This window comes from Erpetoichthys calabaricus, chromosome 17 (assembly GCF_900747795.2).
Source record: "Erpetoichthys calabaricus chromosome 17, fErpCal1.3, whole genome shotgun sequence".
Taxonomy (NCBI): domain Eukaryota; kingdom Metazoa; phylum Chordata; class Cladistia; order Polypteriformes; family Polypteridae; genus Erpetoichthys; species Erpetoichthys calabaricus.
Genome location: NC_041410.2, coordinates 20,403,855 through 20,426,397, shown reverse-complemented (window position 1 = coordinate 20,426,397; position 22,543 = coordinate 20,403,855). Strand labels below are relative to the sequence as shown.

Genomic DNA, 22,543 nt, shown 5'->3' with positions numbered 1-22,543 from the left:
AAAATGTAGAGAAGAATAAAATTATTGTTGGCTGAATCAAGGCTTTAAAGTGTTAAACATGATAAAACATTTATTGGCATGGTAGGGCTTCAGCCTTATAACTTTGAATAAAACTGATTAGGAGAAAATGGATCACTAAATATTAGGTAGGACATCCTCTAATTCCTGCGGTGGGTTGGCGCCCTGCCCGGGATTGGTTCCTGCCTTGTGCCCTGTGTTGGCTGGGACTGGCTCCAGCAGACCCCCGTGACCCTGTGTTCGGATTCAGCGGGTTGGAAAATGGATGGATGGATCCTTTAATTCACCTCTGATAGAATTATTTGTATTTTTTTTGTTGAATGCCTGCCTTCCTCTTTATTCTGGACCAACAGCCATCACTGCTGCAGATCACCCTTACTATCACTATGAAAACTTTTTTTTTTTTTTTTTGAAAGAACAAGCAAACACACACACAACACAAGCACATGCCCAGTTTCAACAGAGATTAATACTATATGTTTGTTTTCTTGCTTTACTTGAAGTACATAAAATTAGAGGTTTTTTGTTGTTTGCCTAATGCCATTATCTGAAATTTTATCCTTTATAGACAAAACAGTACTCGGGTTATGGCCTATTCTTAAAGTGTCATCTCCAGTCAAGTGGTAAACATGTTTCTCTGTCAGATGAGGAGAAAATGAGGATCAAATACAGCAGGTGTTATTTTTTTTTTTTTAAAGGAGAAAGCAGCACCAATACAACACTGGAAAAATCTATGAACATACACTTATGTTCCACATTGTAAGTCAAGTGTCAGCCAAAAAGTTCAGCCAAAGCTAGTAAAACAAGTTTAAGGTATTTTTCACTAACCTTTAGCCAGGTTTCAGCTAATTACTGTAGCTTATTAATGACATTTAGTTAAAAGAAAATAACTTCTTTATTCAATGAATCAATAAGGTGTAATTTCCAATAAACTGATTGTTTCACCTGATGTAGCAATTCTATGACACAGGGAATATAACCCTTATAGTAGCAATTCTATGACATAGGAAATATAACCCATATACAGAAGTAGTAAGAATTCATAGAAAAAAAAAAATTACTCACCAAGCTGCACGCTGATCAGGCTGTCTTGGGTGGGAGGACATTGTTTGAGGAACATGTATATGGTGTCCGTGACCATAATTTGGGTGCATTCTATGTGGATGTGGTGGTGGCCTCTCATGTGCTCGGCTGGTAGGAAAAAATAGCAATGGCTTGATCAAAATTGATATACTGACATTTACCTTAAATGAACAGAATTTAAAAGCTTACATACTAATATCCACAATTTTTAAAAAATGCAATGCCCCTGCAAAGCCCAAAAGGAAGGGTAAATAGTTATTTGGTTAAGCACTTCTATATTGAATGTACTTGCTAAAACTTTCTACTAGGAAGCTGGCATTACAGAATACTTCACTTGGGGACAAAACATGCCCAAGGGAACGGCAATCACACTTGACCATGAAGAACCATAGAGCATAAAATCAATGTAGATAAAAACCTTAAAAGGCTAAACGATGACGATCCAAAAAATTAAATGCTGAATGCTAATAAAACACAATTAGGTTAATTGAAATTGCATTTTTCCAAGGATAAATCACATCAGCACTACACAATTAGATTTAAGGATTAAAATGTTCCAAATTTCATATACAAATTTGCTACTCCTTATTAAAAAAATTGTAAAACTGTTTCCTTGATCTATCAGTGAGCAAAAAATTTTTCACAAATCAAAAAAACAGTACAGCAAATAGTTTTGCCGACCAAGTCCTGGAAAATCACTACTTATTTAACCAGAGGCAAATAAACTATTATAAAATCATGTGGCCTACTTTGAAACAAAACAAGCACTTTGCTACTGGGATTCTTTCATCTGTACTTTTAACAAATTTCACTTCCTGACTCCAAATCTGAAAACCGTTTTCGTCCAGCATGTCCCATTTTTTAGTTATGATGTTCCAAGTCTTGGACAACTAGGGCGACTGGACAGTAAAGGCGATGCGTTTCAGCATTTAAGAAACCAGTTTGGTTTCGAGAAAAGTGAAGCCAAAATTAAGGAAGGTGTTTTTGTTGGCCCTGAAATATGTGAACTGATGCTTGACAATAAGTTCAAAAGGAAATTGAAGCCAACTAAATCAGCACCCTCATTCAAGCGGGTTGCCCAGAATTTTGACAGTCACAGAGCCAAGAATTATACTGAGCTTGTGGAGAATATGCTTAAAGTATATTAGCTTACGGGAGCCAGAATGTCACTGAAGACACATTTTTTACATTCTCATCTCGACTTTTTTTACACCAAATACAAGCGATGTCAGAGATGAGCATGGGGAAAGATTTCATCAAGGTATAAAGGTGATGGAAAACTGACATCGGGGAAAATTCTCTGAGCATGATGGGTGACTACTGTTGGTTCTTGCAAAGAGAGACGGATGTGCAGTACAAGCGCAAAAGCGAGTGCCTCCAACATTTTTGGGCACACTGACCTCACTTTTATATTTAGGTAAATGGACATAAATATACTTTAATGTGTCTCTGGTATCGTCTTCTGGTTTGTTTTCAGAATAAACACATCAAAACAATTTTGGTGGGACATAGTCCAAACTCCAGATACCGTGTTGATATATTATTATTATATTGATATTCAAAAGTGTCAAGACGTCAATGATGTGTATTTCAAAAACCTGACGTGCTAGCTTAATTCTGATTTAATATATGAAATCAGTGTAAAAAACTTAAAAAGAGATGCACTGAAGTTCCCAGAAACAAACAAAAAATATTTTTTTGTAGACCAGTGATACGTTTAAATGACAAGAGAAAATGCAAAATCCGATCCAGATTTCTTTACAGTTTGTGCTGGGGACTCCATATTGAAGATATAAATGCCTCGTCATGAAAAGGGCAGCTTGCAACCAAAAACATTCAATACCTGGACTGAACACAAAATAAACCAGAAATACTACCTAAACCAGCATAAAAACATTAAAAGTTAAGCTGCTTGGATAATGGGAATGAATGAACTTGCATGCTTCACAATCCCTAGCAGCTTGTCCCCAGAGGTAACAGGCATATATGTAAAATGAAAATCTCTCATGTTCAAAATCAAAGAAAACCCAGACATTATTTATTTATTTTTATATATAATTATATATATATAAATAAATAAAATTATATATATCATTTCAAGGTGTTAAAACACCATCTTATTTCATCACAGGATATGCAACATATTCAAGCAGCACTGAACACAAAACAATAGTTAATCCATCACAGATCACATACCCATCTCAGTCTGGACAGTGTAATAACCTGCCTCAATGAGCTTAAAAACTTTATACACAGAGTGGCTTGAAAAGTATATAGCTCCAAACCCTCTCACATTTAAGAATGTCACTGCCCGAGATGCTGTTTCAATAAAATACATTAATTGTGTGTCACAAATTGTTCTTTGCTAAGATTCTCTTAAAAAGAAAAGAAATAAAAATGTAAAAACTGCTTGATACATTTCCTCTAGTCATTACCTGAGTAGGCCAGCACTGATAAGTATACCTTAAGTACATTTACTGAATAATGTATACAAATCTTCAAGTGCTGGAGCAATACCTGCCCATTTTTCTAGTTGTGCTATATGTATCAAGTTAGTTGATGACTGGGAAATAAGCAATAATTTTGAGGTGTTACCACAGATTGCTAAGAGACTAGCATCAGGATGTTGCCAGGGTTACTCAAGAGCATTATTTTCTTCACTTAGAGCTAATGCAGTAATCCTAGGTTCCAAGTTTTAATTCTCTAGCAGAGGGGCACAGCTTTCATTCCCATTTCCCATGAACACTGATATGACCAATTGTCTCTTCTCAAAAACATGATGGTGCCACACTCATTTGTTATGGGATAAGAATTATGCGCCCTGACTAGTGTGCAGTTTTTAAATTGCACCGCATATAGAATTTGACATTCAGGGAAAAAACTCCACTTTAGCATAAACAAAATGATTTTCCTCCACATATCTTCAGAATTCTCTAGGCATCATACCACTAACAATCTGCACGTTAGTATTTTCAGATAGAGATTCTTCCTTGAAGCCAACAAGTTCTCACAACTCATTCACAATGAATAATGTGGAAGAGCCTGACTGAAGAACGGTGGCATAGTTATTCTTTGTGCACTGCAACCCCAAGGATGTTAAATTAATTTGAAATGGCTTTGGACAGTTCTCCAGACGTGCTCTATAACCACATTTATTTTGTAAAAATGCACTACTGACTCAACTTAGGTTTTCTTTTGAACATGAGACAATTACATAGAATCTTATGATGCATTGCTACTATACTTGGGTTATGATATAACAACATTGCTATGTTATACATTCCAAAATGTACGGAAAATGCACAAATGGGGTTTATAATGAGGAGACCATTATAGAACTGCTTTACAACTCAATGAATTGAAAACATTTTTGTGTTCTAATATAATAATAAGATCCATGATAATAGAGAGAACACATGCCCCATTGGCTCACGAATCTTTATCGCAGCTCAAGCAATGACAATGACGGAAAACATTGACATTTGATTCAACTTGAAATATTCTTTAAATAATGCACATATGAATATGAACAAAATCTGAATATAATGTGACAGCCCTAATATAAAGTGTGATTTTTTATCTAAAAATATTAACAGATTGGATGTTTCAGATCAGGCTCTTTCTTCCCTGTGCCACCAATAAACAAAAATGAATTAGTGTCTAATTCAAACAGATATGTGGAAATAGAATTTTATATTGGAATCTCTACAGCCAAGCCAATAATGTTCTAATAAAAAGTAAAAGCTGTTCACAGGGTAGTTTTGTTCTCTTAAGAGAAAACCCACCAACATGGCTTAAAGCATTGCAATACTGCACTGTATCACTTTCACCCAACTCCATACACATGCATATACAGTACACAACAAAGAAGGAGTAGGAAAATCGATTAATCAGTAATATTGAGACATTCACCTTTGAGGAACACCAGACTTTTTTATATTATCTTCACTTGGTAAAAACAAAGTTACACTGTTAATAGGGAAGACCTTATCAAGGTAACCTCAAGAGAACAGTAACAGTAGTTGTTAAAGCACATGCAAAAAGCAAGAGATTGGGAAACCTTAAAGTTTAATTTCTGAAGACAAAAAAAAAAAAAAAAAAACAACACACAGAAAAAAGAAAAGCAGTTCCATAATACATCAATAATCTGATCACTACTGTACCTGCCAACATCTTAAAAAAAAGTTAAGTATAATATAAATTGTTTTTTTCTTAGTGGTCTGAAATTACCCTAAAGATTACACTGATATTCGATGCATTTTAATATAGGTCAAGCTCATTTCCCAGTGATCAGTAAGACAAGGAAAGGCTATTTCAGCATGAGAAATACTCTTATACCTTACTTCTGACATTCTGGCACTCTCACTTGTACTATTTCGATTGACACGTTCTTTCCTAATAAAAGGGAAAAAAAAAAAAAAAAAAAAAAAAAACATAACCCGCCCAGCCAAAAACATCTGCTGAACAGTCTACTTACGTTGGATGCTGCAGCATTCTTCTCCTCTGTACTTCCATTCTCTGGAGTATTTCCTGCTGAAACGAGGAGGGGGCCAGTGTAGGTATATGATGTGTAAGAGGCTGGTGCTCTGGAGGCAGGTGCTGTGAAATAGGGGCTGCTGTAGTGGGCAGATGGTGTGAAGGGAGGGTAGGAGGAGGGGCAGACGGAACAGGGAATCCTGGGGTATGAGTAATGATTGGAGTATGAAAAGTATGAATGGAGGGCGAGTTTAAATATTCAGAATTGGGAGGAGGCTGCGTAGGGGGTGGGGGATTTCCATGAGAGTGAGGGCAGGATGAAGGTGTTTGGTGAAGACTACGTGCCAGTGGGTTATCTGTAAAGAAATAGGAAATATTAATATGAACAAAATTTCTAAAACTTTTGAAAACAGAAATAATACACAAAGCATTCTTTCTGAAATATCAAACAAATTACTAATTTGTAATGGTTTAGAGTAACAAACAATTTAAGTCAAATTAGTTAAAGCTAGCAATAATCATCAATAAATCTGTTCAGGTGGCCTTATTAATATAATGCCGGATTTTAACAAGTATTTATGAAGATGGTAACTTTTTTTAAATTTAAAAGATGGTATAATTTCCTGTATTTATCTGATGACAAGATATAAAAAAAGCCCCTTGTGAAACCAGTGCATGTACTGTTAATTGGTGGCTAACAAATGGACTTGAACTTTTAAAACATAAGGTTACCAGGCTGTGTAAGGACACTGAGCAATAAAGATTTAGAGTACAGGACACCCAAATTAAGTAAACCTTTTTACTTATAAATTCCACTCATTGGACACTTGTAAATGTGCATGTTTTCCAATAGGACCTAGGTGTTAAGGCACTGGACCGTAAAGCATGTTTGCTAATTCAGTCCAATACTGCCTTGTGAGCAGATTATATTACTTGCAATTTAAACGTTATTCTGCAGAAATACTGGTCAAATAAACAAACACTTTATATAAAAAAAAAAAAAAGTTTATATAAACTTTTCAATTCACAAACACCAAAAATCGCTCACAATTGAAGTTATATAATTTGTCATTTTACAAAGGACATGTTTTGATGGTTAGAAGGTATGGAAGGTTTGACTTCTATAAAGAATATATTGATGTATTTCATTCTGTTTATTAGGCAATAAACGCTGGTCTTCAAATAAAATATGAATAAAAGTTTTCACAATTCTAGAACAATGCAAAGAAAAATATTTTTTTGGGAAAAACACGATTATGAACATTTTTGACATTATTCAGCAAAAGGCTTCAAGCACTTATTAAGAACACACACTTTCTCTAGGCAGCATTAAGTGAATTTGTTTAATTGCACCAGACATCTAGTATTCTTTATTGGCATGCAATCTTACTGCAGGGGAGGTATACTTGTACTAAGTCCGTCATTAAATCAAACTCATATTAATTTTTCTTTTAAAAATTAAATGTCAGAAAAAGTCCAGGAAATTATTTTTCGTCACAGCTCTTTGGATTATTTCAGTCATGACAGACCTTGTGGATTTGATCTTAATACTCTACAGATTACAAAGGGGTGTATTAAGTGAAAAGCACAATAGAAAATATATAAACTTGACAGCAAGCTTCAAATTCTTTCAGAGAACTCTAGGGTAAGCCAAGTAGCAAACAATGAAATTTTCAGTAGAACGTAAACCAAGTGACCACATATTCCAAGTTAGTACAGTGCTTTGGGGATATATATATATATATATATATATATATATATATATATATATATATACAGTGGAACCTCTAGATACGAGTTTAATTCGTTCCAGCACTGAGCTTGTATAGCGAATTTCTCGTATCTAGAACAAACTTCCCCATTGAAAATAACGGAAATCCAGTTAATCCGTTCCGCACCCCAAATATATTAACATAATAACACTGATAAATTATACCTGTATATACTGTAGTCTACCTTTAATAAATAACACTGGTAAATAATATAACTGATTATTAAAAGAATCAAAACAGGTGTCCAAAGTGCAGTAGAGCATTCAATAAATGTTTAAATAAATAATCCTTAAAACAGTTGTGAAGTGGAGGTTTAAAATACACAAGAATAACAATCCTTTAACACGAGGTTAAAACGTCAAAAGGATGCAGTCTTTAAAAAACAGACGACAATCCCCGGTGCTTCTTCTCTGTTAGCGTCTCACCTGCGGGCTCTGCAACAGGCGAGACACTCTTAATGCAGCTGACCTTCTCTACACCGTCCTGCTTCAGCTGTTTGGCTCGCCTGTTCAGCTACACGAAAGCCTGCTCTCCTGCCCGCCCTCCTGCCTGCCTGCGCGCGCTCTCTCTCTCTCTCGCTCTTTTCTTTTACTTCTTCTCCCCCTTAACCGGCTCGCGCTTCTCTATATATGCGGGGAGGACATGGCAGCTGCAGCCCATCAGCCACAGGAACAATCATGGATGTGGGCAGTTTCCCACCTGTGCACTTAAGTGAGAAACGCAGACACCGCAGATTGCGGCTCGCAACTGCTACCACGCCCCCTTGCTAAGCTGAGAGCTATACCCACAGCCTGGCTCATGGCTCGTTACGCGAGCCAATGCTCGCATTTAGATCAGAAATTTTCGCTCATACTTTCCTCGTATTTTGAATTTCTCGTATACAGAGGTGATCGTATCTCGAGGTTCCACTGTATATATATATATATATACATACACACACAGAGATAAGTAAATAAACTAAACTCTACAAATGAGACTAATGTTCCCACCACAGCCGTTCTCTTGCTTCAGAACTATAGGTTTGTGTTCAACAACAAAATAGAAGTAGCATACATTTTAGAAAGGGCATGACAAATCAAAATGCAGTCTGCCTCTATTTTAACATGTCAACAAGCTAGGAAATTACTTCAAAGCTGATCCAGTTGCTTAACAAAAAAACAGACCTTGAGTTTATCAATAACACTAGGGAAAAGTAACATTTTAATATCTGCCTGCTGAAGTACAGATGAAAGTTTATGCACCAGTGTGAGTTTTAACGTTGTGCTCCGCTTCTACACAATTTGTGAAAATGTTATTAATGAGGAATAGCACCTGTTAATGATCTAAATCCACAAGTCATGATCTAAAAGTCACATATAGGACAGGCAAGTTTAAAACCTAGTTGTCCTGCCACCTAGATCAGTATACTGTAGTAAGTCTCATATTAAATTGAATACATTTTATTATCAGGGAGACGATCCTCTTATCACAATAAATTTCATACATTCAGAACACTACTCAGCTCTCTATACCAGTATTAGGATATAGTCCTGTCAGTAACGATCAGAAGAAAAAACCGTCCTCCTGCTCATATTTTCTTTTTTTAATTAAATATTTTGGTGTGGTTTGCAAAGAAATCTGGCTGGGCAGCACGGGCAGCACAGGCTGTGGGGAACAGTGTGACTGGAAGCACATGACCAGAAAAAGAATTGTGTTTATTTAGTCTGAAGTAAAAATGCAGACAATGCAGGAAGTGTCTGAAGGAAAAGAAGAGGAAGAGGAGGAGGAGGAGGAGGAGGAGGAGGTTAGGAGCATGTGCTGATAGCATGTTGCTGCACCCACCACACGACGAACTACCTGGATTGGGACCTGAGTGCCGCATGTGACACCTCAGCACCACACTGGAACAGTGTGAGGTTTTTGCATGGGGGAGAAGAAAAAAAAAAAAAATACACACACACAATGGGTTGGTTTGGTCCAAAATCCATGTCATATAATTAAATGTTCTGATGGTTTTGGTAGATACAAATATATAAACTTTAGAGAATTAAACTTTTATTAAAAAAGCAACACTTGTATTAATGGTTACTGGTGCAAAGAAATCTGTCTTTGTACCCATCAAAATACTTATTAAAATTCTGCTGTGAATATGGATTATTGTAAATATCAAAAGGGCAGGCTATGTATTTTTTTTAATTTAAAAAAAAAATGCTTCTCTTTAGAATACAATTTCACATGGCAAATTTAATATATACGCCTTATCAACAACTTGAAAATTGAAAAATACCAAACTTATTCATTAAGACCTACATTGGGTCCCACTCAATTTCCCTGCCTTTTAGTTTAGGATACATCATTTGGCCTTTGTTGAGTCCTCTGGTCTTTTCTAAACAGCTTATAAAGTTCCTAGTGGAAAAAGTGCTATATAAAATGTAAGGAATTATTATTACTACTACTACAACATTATTGGCGGCATGTTGACCTGAAATAAAAACAATACTACAAAATCTTGCTGGTGTATATAGGGTTTGAACAATATCATTCCTTCATTTACAGCCCAGAAAGGTAAAGAGAGACCGCGATAGCAACCAAGAAACAAGATGATCGAGACACAGAATACAAAATGAAACCCTCACATTTCTCGTTTGGAATTTTTCTGTTCCTGTTAATTAAGACTTAACACCTCTAATGGATCATCAAAGTAACCAACCAAACAAAACTGACTTAACTAATTGAAAAGGGAATATTACCGAAAATAAACATGCCCTGAAGCAGAATACCAGGGCTTCATACAAATGCAGTACTCAGTAATTTTAGGTGTACCATCATATTTTCATCAACAAAGTAATTAAAGATCCCAGCTCATACTGGAGATTCTTATGTCCAGACACCTAATACATGGGTACATTGAGCCAAATACACTGCTACAACTTTTCAGAGTTCTGTACCAGAGCTTAAGTTACCACACATATTTTGAATTCTGTCATTCCTCCACAAGAGATGGAATACCCACATTGTTACATGTTGAAGACAGAAGCTACACAGGTTATGTTAAGTTACCAGAGCAACGCAGAATGATATTAAACTCCTCTGGCTTTAACAATTGAATGGACCAAACTTTTCCTCCTCTTTTTGGCCACATATGCAAACTTCCATTAAAGAAATGCTGGCAAATACAGCTCAAGATTCTAACAGAGTACTGTAATGAAATAATAAAAATGACAACTTATACATTTAATACAATTTCTTAGCTAGGATTGTTGGAAAGGAATCAATGAAAAAGCACCTTGAATTTGAACAAGTTTGCATTTTATATCATCTTAGATGACCTTGCAGAATAGTGTTTTACATCAAACCGGGTTTAAAAATATATTGACTTATAATGCAATGTTTGTGACAACCCAAGAACTCGGCAGTCACCATAACACTCTTCCTTGGACAAAACATCATCCTCTACAGACTAAACCATATTCTTAGGATATCCATTTTCAAACTTAAGTTATTTAAGTACTGGGAGGCCAGAGAATAGGGCAACATATCCCTGCAAGACAAGAAAAGAGGGAGATGGGGAGATACAAACCCTTAGATAGGGACCAAAGGTTTTCACTTAATGCACAAGCTATATTCTGGGAGATAGTTAGGAGCCACCGATTTGAGGATTAGCCTAATCAGTAAAAACAGTCACTGCATACACAACATATTTTAAACTTTCCTCTTTTTTAATGATAAATCTATAATACTCAGCATTAAATGTCTGAAAAAAAAATTTCAATTAAGAAAATTAAATACAAAATACCACCTGCACTTCAGAATGGGTAATTCACCTGAAGCCAAGCAGGTCTGGACCTGGCCAGTACTTGGATGGGTGATCATCTAGGAAAAATGTCAGACTGTTACTAGAAGAGGTGTTGGTGAGGCCAGCAGCAAGCACTTATCCAGTGGTCTTGTGTGTGTGAATCCTAAAGCAGCAGTGCAGTAAAAATCATCACCGTACTTGGGATAAGACGTAAAACTGAGGTTCTAACTCTCCGTGGTTATTAAAGATCCGTGGGCATCTTTCCAAAAAAAAAAAAAAAGGAGGGTGCGTGTACCCTGATGTTCTAGATAAAATGCCTACTACAGTCTGGTCATTGAGGCCTCATAATTATCCCGTATCTACTTGGTTAACTATCTCTCACCCCTTCATCACCTAATAGCTCATGTGTGGTTAGCATACTGGCACAAGAATAACTGCCGTCACATCACTCAGGTGGAAACAGTGATGGTTACAGTGGTCCCCCACCGTCTTGTAAAGCACTTTGAGTAGGTCAGAATAGCACTATATAAATGTAATTATTACTATTATATACTTAGTACATTTACAGACGCTGGTGTTTTATAAATGATATACAGTACATAACATTAAAAGTAAAAAAAAAAGGTAAATTCTTTACAGTGTATAGTGTTTTACATATTTTTCATTCCTTCTATTAGTAGATGAACAAATTCAATTTTAAATTGTGTAAAGTTAGGCATTTTCCTACTGAATGTGTAGTAGCAGAGTAACGAAACTGTGATAGCCATTTAAGGATGCAATGAGATGGGCAACGTCAAGATGTGACTGGAGAGCAAAGAATGGGAAGTTAAACTGAAGCTAAAACTTAAGACATTTCAATATCACTCTGCCTAACCCAGTGGATCGGATTACAGATCCACAATGTAAGGAAAACTCATCAAAAAGTCAAAATCTTTCTTGGACAGTTGTCTTATCAGAAGATCTGGATCATACATTGTTGTCCTCTCTTGCTAAATGAATCTTGTTAATATTTGACACTAGGGTTAGAATCACTTACTTTTCTATGTATAGAAACACCAGTAACTCCGGTTTCTGTATACCATCTTGCTTAAAAGGGCCTGAGTTGCCTCGAAAACTTGTATGTTGTAATCTGTTCAGTTTTCCAATAAAATTGGTACTTTTGTTTCACTTCTCATTGTATTTATAAATGCGGAATATAAATAAATTTAGGACATACCAGCAAAACATCTTTACCATTTAAGGAAATATTAACTCCTATGATCACCTTAAAGAAAAATGCAAGATTGTAAGAAAAGAATTGTGTATAAAACAAATGAACAATTCTTTCCTGACCAAAGTTACAAAAACAGGTTAAATCAAGGCCCTTTTTAAACCTTGGTAGCACCTGGTTAACAGGATAAATATGATGAATAATTTTATAAGACACCCGTCGAATACTATTGGTATTGAAGTGCATTCTTGAGATATTATAAGCTCTCCCACTTAATACGCTTTTTACTGCGGTACCTGTATATTTCTGATAAAGTTTCCCCAAGATATTTTCGTCTTTTTTGCTAAAATAAATATTAGCGTTAAATGCAATTGTATATATTTTTCCTGATACCGGATTTTAAAGAACACTAACTTAAAATGCTCAACATACACAAAACGGCAGTGATAAACAGTACGCAATGCAGCACTCGCCTATGAAAAGACCACTGATATGGATTATTAGTGTTAACGAGTTTAAATCTGAATGGAACACCAACTCCTACGATCATAAATTTGGATTAAATGCAAAAGGAATCATGACTAAAGGATACATGTTTGATGCAAGCAAATGAAACATTAGTAAGGGAATTTTAGTATTTTAGAAAGTGCTCTTAGCAAAACAGTAACCTCAAAGGGACGGGGCTGCTGGAATTAGCTGGTGCTAGATGGTGTTTACATTGACTTCGAAGTTTAGAAGCACACTTCCATAAAGCCACACAAGGCGTGAATATGTTCACCTTATAAAAACTAACTTGCTGATAAATAAGCGCTGTGCACTTAAAGTCACGTATATATGCATCTAAGCATCGACATTCAAAGTGGAACTACTTCAATATGTTCGATACATGCAAGCACCCTAAATGTACAATAATGTGCTAAACCCTGGAAACATTACACTTGCCAAAAAAAGAGAAAAACCGAGGCAGTTTGCGTTTAAACGAATCCTTCCAAGAGAGCCAGCGTAACCAACAAGAATAAACATTACCTGCGTAAAGTTCATAACTGCCAAAATGTAAGTACATAGAGGTGAAGTCCACCGAAGTCATTTTCTTCTTCTTATATATGTATTTTTGGAAGCAGTGTTTTGGATCCCCGATGTTAAGGAGGTAGCGACGGTTAGGCCTTGAATTTTACTTTGCGCGCGTGCACTCGTTCCGTCAGCTGATCTGCGGGCCAACAACTGCTACGTCCGCCAATCACACGTCAGAATGGTATAGAGTGCTAGGAAGCCTATGGGAGACGTCGATATTAAACATGACCAATCACTGGGGTCTTGAGAAGTGTCGCTACCCGATCTGCGTGCCTACCAGATTTGCGCGCGCAGGCGCATAGCTTAACTATTACGACCCTGCACGATCTGCGTTTCTTTTACTTTGCGACAGGAGTCCCCATCCGATTTGTCTCGCGCACGCGCTCTCTGCTTAATTAAAATTCATTTCATGACGCTGCCCGATTTGTTCTGCGCATGTCCAATGTTTTACGACACACGAGAAAAAAAGTTACCACGGGATTTTAATTTCTCGGTCTGCATTAACAAATAGAACTTTCGCCATTCGAGTGAGAAGGAGAAAGAAGAACGCTGTTGAGAATAGGAGCATATTGAATTTTTCTCCTGGCAGAAGAATAATTTTCACTTCTTGAAAAAATGAAGACTTTTCAATTTTACAACGACTTGAAAGAATATCTTTTACGGGAAGAATTTAGCAACAATTTAACGGTCAGAGAGCGAAGTGAAATACGACGTGTGTCCGTGAATTTTATGATTAAAGGTACTGTATGTAATGTTTATTGAATGCTTTTCAATTTTTGAGAATACAGTATATACTGTAATATAATCTAGATATATTTAGGATTATCTGACGTTTTGTTTAATAATTGGAATATTACAAAATTTACCGTTTTAAATAGGCTGGTGATTTCAATGAACGCGCAAGAATGTTTTGAAATATGCAAAACTTTTAATAAATTGTGTTTTTAAAAAAACTGCTCAGGTGGACTTTCCTGTTATTTACTGATTTATACTTGATTAATGGATTAGTAGGTTTTCTCTTTTTGGGAATATGAAAATCTGAACTGCCTAGATGTATCTCAGATCAGGTGTCTAAATTTTACAATTCTTTTAAAGAGAGAAGTAAATTGGTATCCACTAACGAATGTTAAAATGTGTTTTTTCTTATGCAACTCCCCAACATTAGACCACAATATCTTAGTCTGTGTGTGAATCCTCGCAATCCCAGTAACTGTTGTGTTTTTCTCATTGTATGAGTTTCAATAGAAACAAAACCAGGCTGTTTCATTTGCAAAATAAAGCACACATTCTTAGGGGTATTATGCTTTGTTACTGGGTAATTGGTGTATGCCTTCACTTATAATGTGATGTGGCCAGATTTCAGTTACATGCAAGCAACTTTTGTATTCTGTTCTTTCTTAATTTTGGATAGTCCATCATCCGTGCCCTGGCTGCTCTACAGGGTGTATCAGGACAGGAGGCAGAAGACTTATTTCTTGGTGGGCCAGAATACAGTATCAGGTAAAAGTCAAGTCTATGAATGTTTGAAGTAAGTGTTTGAATATTTCTTGTTTATTATTTTTATATTTTACTTGCCTTAGTGAAGTGGAAGAATTTAACTGAAAGATAGGGCAGCAATTAAAGAAGGAGAGAATGCTGTGATATCTGTTGGAATAGAAGATGATGTTACTGCCCAGTGCTTCCAGAATCCTTAATTTGAGTCTTGGGTCTGAATCTACGGCGTCACTGCCAAGTATTCTGGGGTAATGTATCTTGTTTTGTTTACATTTTGTTTATCTTCATATTCCAAGCTCATTCACTTGACCTTAGCTTTAATAAACTGGATGGCTGTCTCCTTCACAATTGATTTTAAAGTACTATACTATTCATTACATAAAAAGCTCTGAACAATTTAGTCCCTTCCTGTATTTGGTACTGTCTCTCCCCCATCACTCCTCAGTGTAATCTTTAATCCACAACCACTAATTTGCTTATGAAAGAACTGGTGAAGCAGCTTGTACATGTACTGTACACCAAAAATATAGAATGCCGGCTATAAATGAAAAACCTTTCAAATACTTTTAAAACTCCATTTTTAAACTTCACCTCTGCTTAATTCCCACTTCTATCAGTTTATGATTTACTTCTAGTTTATGAATGGAACTGCATACACTGAAAGATTTACACCAGATAATAACCATTGTTTTTGTTTTTTTTTTGCTGTTTTTCTTTATTTTGTCCAGTGATGCCCTTTGCCATGCACCCTGGTCAAGTCTTGTGCAACTGACTGTGGTGCTGAAGAGAGAAGATTTCTGAAGACCCTCTTGAAGTGGAGCTGCAATTGCATTAACACCACAACAGTATGCTTGGTGAGAATGTCCACAGGGGCCTGGGGGGGGCTGTGACCTTGTGACCCTGAGACGTTGTTTTGTCAATCATCCTGACCAACTGGACCTTTATGTGTTCTTCAACAGGGCCATCTGATCATCCAGATATAGTTAAGGAGAAGGACCTTTCAATTTTCCTCGTGTACTTTTAAATTGTATATATTTTTTTTCGTTTTGATAAAGTTATATATATTTGTTAAGCAGTTTAGCAGTTTGGGCTTTATTAGTATTAAAATATGTTAGAAGTTATCTGTGGAATAATTTTAATAATCAAAATAGCAAAACAATGTAACTTTAAATTTTCTGTGCTCTGGGTAAAATATGTTAAAGCTATGTGGTGATTTTTTTTTACTTCTTTGGGTTTTTTTGTACATTTGACAAATTTTTTTTTAGGTGCATTGTTCTCACATTGTTCACTTTTGTTGTTCTCATAACATTTATTCAATAAAATTTGCATGAAAAGTGTTTCCTTTTTCATTATTCAGTTATTAACTCACATTTAAGACACTATATGGGTGAATAAAAGCCATTTAAATTTGAGTACAAGACGAGCAATAGTATCACAGAAGATGGTGCTGGGGTTGTGCTTTATGTGGGTTAGACATGAAATGAAGATTTCTTTTTCTTTAAAAAGACTGTTTATGCAATCCACTAGTATCACCGCAACAAAATTTTGTAAACCATGATGCCCTATGACGTGTGTATTTCATTAATAATAATATGTAAAGTTATTTTTAAAGAGTTTTTCCAGGGATGAAAAGTGCATCAACAGTTCATTTTTACAAATATACACACTTATTTTGACTAACTGCATGAAAGCCTGGTACAACAGCTGCACCAAACCTGCCAAAAAAGCCCTGCAGTGGATCATAAAAACATCACAAGACGTTCAATGGAACTGAACTGCCATCACTTGATCATCGATACAAGATTCCCTGTGTAAGAAGAGCTGAACACATCATCAAGGAGAACACTCATCTTGGACAGAACTTGTCTGAGCTTCTCCCATCTGGCAGGCATTTCAGATATATAAATGCAAAGAATTATTATTATTATCAATCTGTATGCTACAAATGGACAAAAAAAAAAAACTTTTTTCCAGCTGCAATAAACTTACTGAACTCGTATATCTCCTCAATCTGAAATCGTTTTCATTGATCATGTACAATTAATGTAGTATAGGTAATCTATACCAGGGGTAGGCAACGTCGGTCCTGGAGTGCCACAGTATGTGCAGGTTTTTGTTCCAACCCAGTTCCTTAACGAGAACTCAATTATTGCTGATGAAGCACATATTGCTTAAGTGACATTTTAATGCTTCATTTTAGTGGTCTCGCTTGTTAAGGTTCTCCAACCTTAATTGCTTTTTTCAATCTTAAACTGCTGCATTCAGTGTTTTAATTGCTCCTTATTAGCAATAAGATGTAAAACGGGTAGGCAATGTCGGTCCTGGTGAGCCGCAGTGGCTACAGGTTTTCATTCAACCCAATTGCTTAATTAGAAACCAATCATTGCCAATCTCAGACCTTATTTAATTTTATGGCTTGTTAGTCTGTGCAATGTAAGGCTTTTATATCGTAGATTTTTTTCCTTTCCAAGGATATCATCCAAATGATTTGAAGCCTAAAACAGATCATTTTCAGTCTGTCACATTTTTCTATTAAGTGTTTTATTAAATCAAACCGTGCATGATGAACACACACAGATGTAATTGGAAAAAAGCTAGCTGGAGAACTGCTGGCTGCTTTGTCTTTTACATCTTATTGCTAATAAGGAGCAATTAAAACACTGAATGCAGCAGTTTAAGATTGAAATAAGCAATTAAGGTTGGAGAACCTTGACAAGCGAGACCAATAAAATGAAGCATCAAAATGTCACTTAAGCAATATGTGCTTCATCAGCAATAATTGAGTTCTCGTTAAGGAACTGGGTTGGAACAAAAACCTGCACATACTGTGGCACTCCAGGACTGACATTGCCTACCCCTGATCTATACTGCTGTGCATTTATGCAATAATAATCCATCCTGGTTACTTTAACATTATATATGGCATCTTGCCAATATTTTGAACATATTTTGTATGATTACTCAGTTTTTAGTTCATTATTTATTTATTGTATTATTATATATCGTAACTATTTGACAGTGGAATTTAAATGCAACGTGAAGTTGACACGAGTAATTTCGTTGCGTTACTCAATGTCAATAAAGTACCCTAAGTTCTTGTCAATAAGCCGCGGCTTATCTAAGGAAAAAAGTTGTGAAAATGAAAAAATAGAATATCGGCTTATACATAAGTCCGGCTTATACATCCATCGCGGGGGTTGCGTTCCAGAGCCACCCGCGAAATAAGAAAATCCGCGAAGTAGAAACCATATGTTTATATGGTTATTTTTATATTGTCATGCTTGGGTCACAGATTTGCGCAGAAACACAGGAGGTTGTAGAGAGACAGGAACGTTATTCAAACACTGCAAACAAACATTTGTCTCTTTTTCAAAAGTTTAAACTGTGCTCCATGACAAGACAGAGATGACAGTTCCGTCTCACAATTAAAAGAATGCAAACATATCTTCCTCTTCAAAGGAGTGAAGCAAACAAATCAATATGTCTGTTTGGCTTTTAAGTATGCGAAGCACCGCGGCACAAAGCTGTTGAAGGCGGCAGCTCACACCCCCTCCGTCAGGAGCAGACAAAGAGAGAGAGAGGGAGAGTTTGTTTTTCAGTCAAAAATCAATACGTGCCCTTCGAGCTTTTAAGTATGCGAAGCACTGTGCAGCATGTCTTTTCAGGAATCAGCTTTACAAAAGATAGCAACGTGAAGATAATCTTTCAGCATTTTTAGACGAGCGTCCGTATCGTCTAGGTGTGCAAACAGCCCCCCTGCTCAATCCCCATACGTCAGGATCACAGATAGTCAGCGCAAGAGAAAGAGAAAAGTAAGCTGGGTAGCTTCTCAGCCATCTGCCAATAGCGTCCCTTGTATGAAATCAACTGGGCAAACCAACTGAGGAAGCATGTACCAGAAATTAAAAGACCCATTGTCCGCAGAAATCCGCGATATATATTTAAATATGCTTACATATAAAATCACAATTTAAATGACCGCTACGCGCGCGTGTTGACTTGGCGACGCCCAGAGCAGAAAGAACGCGCTCCGGCCGCTCCAACCGCGCCATGCGGGGAGTGAGAGAGACGGCAATATCTCACACTCTCAACCCCCTTAAAGAAATTAAATGGGCGCGAGTGAGACCACTGACCTCCCTCCCTTCTATTAGTTATAGGTTATAGTACGTTCGGCTTATCCATGAGTCCGGCTTATCTATGATACGATTTTATTTTAAAAATTCGTATGATTTTTGGTCTCCGGCTAATACATGAGTCCGGCTTATAGACAAGAACTTAGGGTACTTGAATACATCTATTTTTAAAACTGTCATTTATTTTTTATATGTAGACTATAATAACATACAATGGTTAAATACTTTGTACAATGGGAACTGAAAAAAGAAGTGCTATGTAAACTAAACGAAGCGATCTCAGTGATAAACAACGTGTATAACGAGGAGTATGACAAGCTTAATTCAGCCGTGAAAACAGAACGTACAATGAATATTTAATAATATTATCATTATGGTCAACTACTACGGCATTTCAACGAAAATACTGTACTGCCCGTTGTGTATCGACATGCGCAGTTGAGAGCAATCCGTGCCGAAAAGCGAAATGTTTAGTATATATATTTTTTTTATTATTAAGCGCATGCGGAGTGTGTTATTGCATACGTATTGAACGAAAACGTCATCGCTCACTTTACGGTGCTGCCCAATCTGTTTAACGCATGCGTGAACACTTTACGGCATGCTAGGCTTTCAATACGCCTGCGCGCGCAAATCTGGTAGGCACGCAGATCGGGTAGCGACAAGAAGCTTACCGTTCTAATAGTAAAGCTGAAACAGTTTACACGCGATTCGCACAAGAACAAACGGCAAACATGTAACCGGCAGCTTCTTACTGAAAATTTAGATTTCACAAAAGTGGAAATATCACAGACTGACAAGCAACTTTCTACCAGAGTAGAAGGGTGGGCATAACCTACTATACATTGTAGTCTAAAGACTGCACTTCTCTCTAGGTTTTTTTTTTTTTTGTTATATTAGAATTAAGTACTGAGGACAAAAATTATTCTGATGTCCAATGCTGTGAAAAGTGTTTGCCAACGTCCTCCTACTTTCACTTATTTACAACACTTTTATTTCTTATCTGTAAACAAATATAGTATAATACAGCAGACATCTGGCATAAACTGAACAGTTGTTTTTTTTTATGACATTTGATTTACTAAAGGGAAAAATACACACCGACACCTATATCACCCATGTGAAAAAGGAATTGCCCCAAACCTAATACTTGGTTGTGCCACCTTTAGCAAAAGCAACTGCAATTTAAACACTTCTGGTAACAGGAGATTAGTCTTTGCAATTGCTGTGGTGAAGTTTTGGCACCCTCTTCTCTATAGAATTGTTTTAATTCAGCCACATTTGATGTTTCTTTGACTTAACTGCCCATTTAAAGTCCTGCCTTAACATCTCAATGGGGTTCCAGTCAGGACTTTGCCTAGGCCACTCTAAAACCGGTTCTGTTTTTTGTTTTACCTTCAGCCATTCACACTTGGCTCACTTGGGGGTGACAAGTGAGATGTCTGCCCCAGGCCCTGCACCTAAGGGGGCTCTGCTTTTGAGGTCTGTGTGTCCTGTTGGAGCAGATTTGTCAAGTTATATTCTCCAGTATATATACAGTCAAAGTAAAAAGTATGTGAACCCCCAGGAATTATCTATATGTCTAATTCCCATATCAAACATGGTCGTATCTTCATGTCAGTCACAATTATGAACAAACACAGTCTCCTATAACTAAAGATACACAAATTTTCAAGAGAATTTTTGACCATATTGAATAAATCATTCAAACTGTGAAACTGAAGGTTGGAAAAAGTAAGTGAACCCTAAGCTAATGACTTTTTAAAAAGCTCATTGCAGTCAGAATTTTGCACACCTGGAGTTCATTTAATGAAACAAGTTCAGAGGTGTGGCCTAGAATTACTTTGATTGATAAAAAACACTATAAAGTTTGAGTTTTTGACAAGAAGCATATCCAGATGGGAATCATGCCTCGTACAAAAGAGTTGTCTGAAGAGCTACGATCAAGACTTGTTAGTCTACATAAGGCTGGAAAGGGTTACAAGTCATCTCAAAGATTTTAGATATTCATCAGTCTGCTGTTAGGCAAGTTGTCTATAAATGAAGACAATTTGGTATTGTGGCTACTCTGCCTAGAAGTGGGCAGGGAAGAATGGGCTAAAATTCCCCCCGCACAATGTGCAGGTCTGATCTGCAGTTATAGGAAGCGCCTGGTTGAGGTCATTGCTGCCAAAGGAGGGTCAACCAGTTATTAAATCCCAAGGTTCACTTACTTTTTCCACTACCATTGTGAACGTTGAATGCGTTTGTAAAATAAAGACATGAAAGAGTAGAATTTTTTGTGTGTCATTGGCTTAAGCTCATTGTGTATATCAGTACCTGTGACTTAGATGAAGATCAGATCATTTTTTATGACCAATTCATGCAGTAAACCAGATAATTCCAAAGGGTTCACATACTTTTTACTTTGATTGTATATATTTGAGATGCTTCTAAGAGGAACCCCAAATTCTATGAAAACATTCCATAGTCAGAATATTAATGCACACAAACATATATCGCTAATGATAACCAGCTGATATGACATCAATAGGAGTTATGACTATGACATCCTGCATATCGAGACTCTGAGTATACTTGCAATTTGGGTACTTTTCTAGAAGAGAACCTGCTAATTTCTGCATGACACCGCATCGCATTTCACACTGTCATGGTATTGTCATGAATTATGAATTGCACTTTTTTAATAGAATATATCATTATATTTTGATAAAGTCCATATGTTATCTTGCAAAAATTTAGCCGAATACTGTAATGAGAAAATCTGGTGGATGTTAACATTATTTTTATTAAATTCACACGCAAGTTTATACAGTCCACACATACTGGTAACAGCGTTTTATGTAACTGGACCCAGCGTGGGGTTGGCCAGCCCTAGGTCCCGCACACCCCTAAGGCCGCCTCTGGACTTGGCTCTGGCACTTCTAATCATTGCATGATTGAGTTTCAGATCACAGACTGATGACAGGACATTCTCCTTCAGTACTTTCTGGTAGAGAGCTGTAGTCAAGCTACCATCAATTATGGGAAGTCACCCAAGCCCTGAAGCAGCAAAGCAACCCCACACCGTCACACTACCACCTTCATGTTTGAATGTGGGCATTATGTTCTTATTGTTTTTAGCCATGACCCATGTCTTCCAAAAAGTTCCACTTCTGATTTGGTCCACAGAACACAATCTCAAAGGTTTTTGGGGGAAATCAAAATGGAATAGTGAAATCACGAACACAGACATTAAGTTGAGAGAACAGCATTTCCTTAGATATTCTCCTGGTATGTGTTCTTGAATGGAATTTCTTTATGATCCTGGGTAACATAATTTTGCTAGACCAGCCACTCCTTGGCAGATTTACCACTATTCCAAGTTGTCTTCATTTGGAGATGATGGCTTTCACACTGGTTCACCGAAGTCCCAGGGTTTTACAGATGGATTTGTGAAGCTTTCTGAACAGATATTTCAAAAACTTTCTCAGGTCTTCTGGAATTTCAATCAAAGAATGGTGTGCTGCTT

At 36.6% G+C, this 22,543-nt stretch overlaps 1 protein-coding gene across 4 annotated transcripts in view; it reads right to left on the bottom strand.

The window, feature by feature from the left end:
- The window catches only part of rnf111 (ring finger protein 111), a 148,975-nt gene that overhangs the window by 15,000 nt on the left and 111,432 nt on the right, over positions 1–22,543 (bottom strand). For all 4 annotated transcript variants that reach the window (XM_028823841.2, XM_028823843.2, XM_028823842.2 and 1 more), the window contains exons 8-9: positions 5,579–5,933; positions 1,084–1,209 (exon numbers count right to left, since the gene is read on the bottom strand). In XM_028823841.2, the coding sequence (XP_028679674.1) occupies positions 1,084–1,209; positions 5,579–5,933 (481 nt within the window). The remainder of the gene's footprint in view (positions 1–1,083; positions 1,210–5,578; positions 5,934–22,543) is intronic.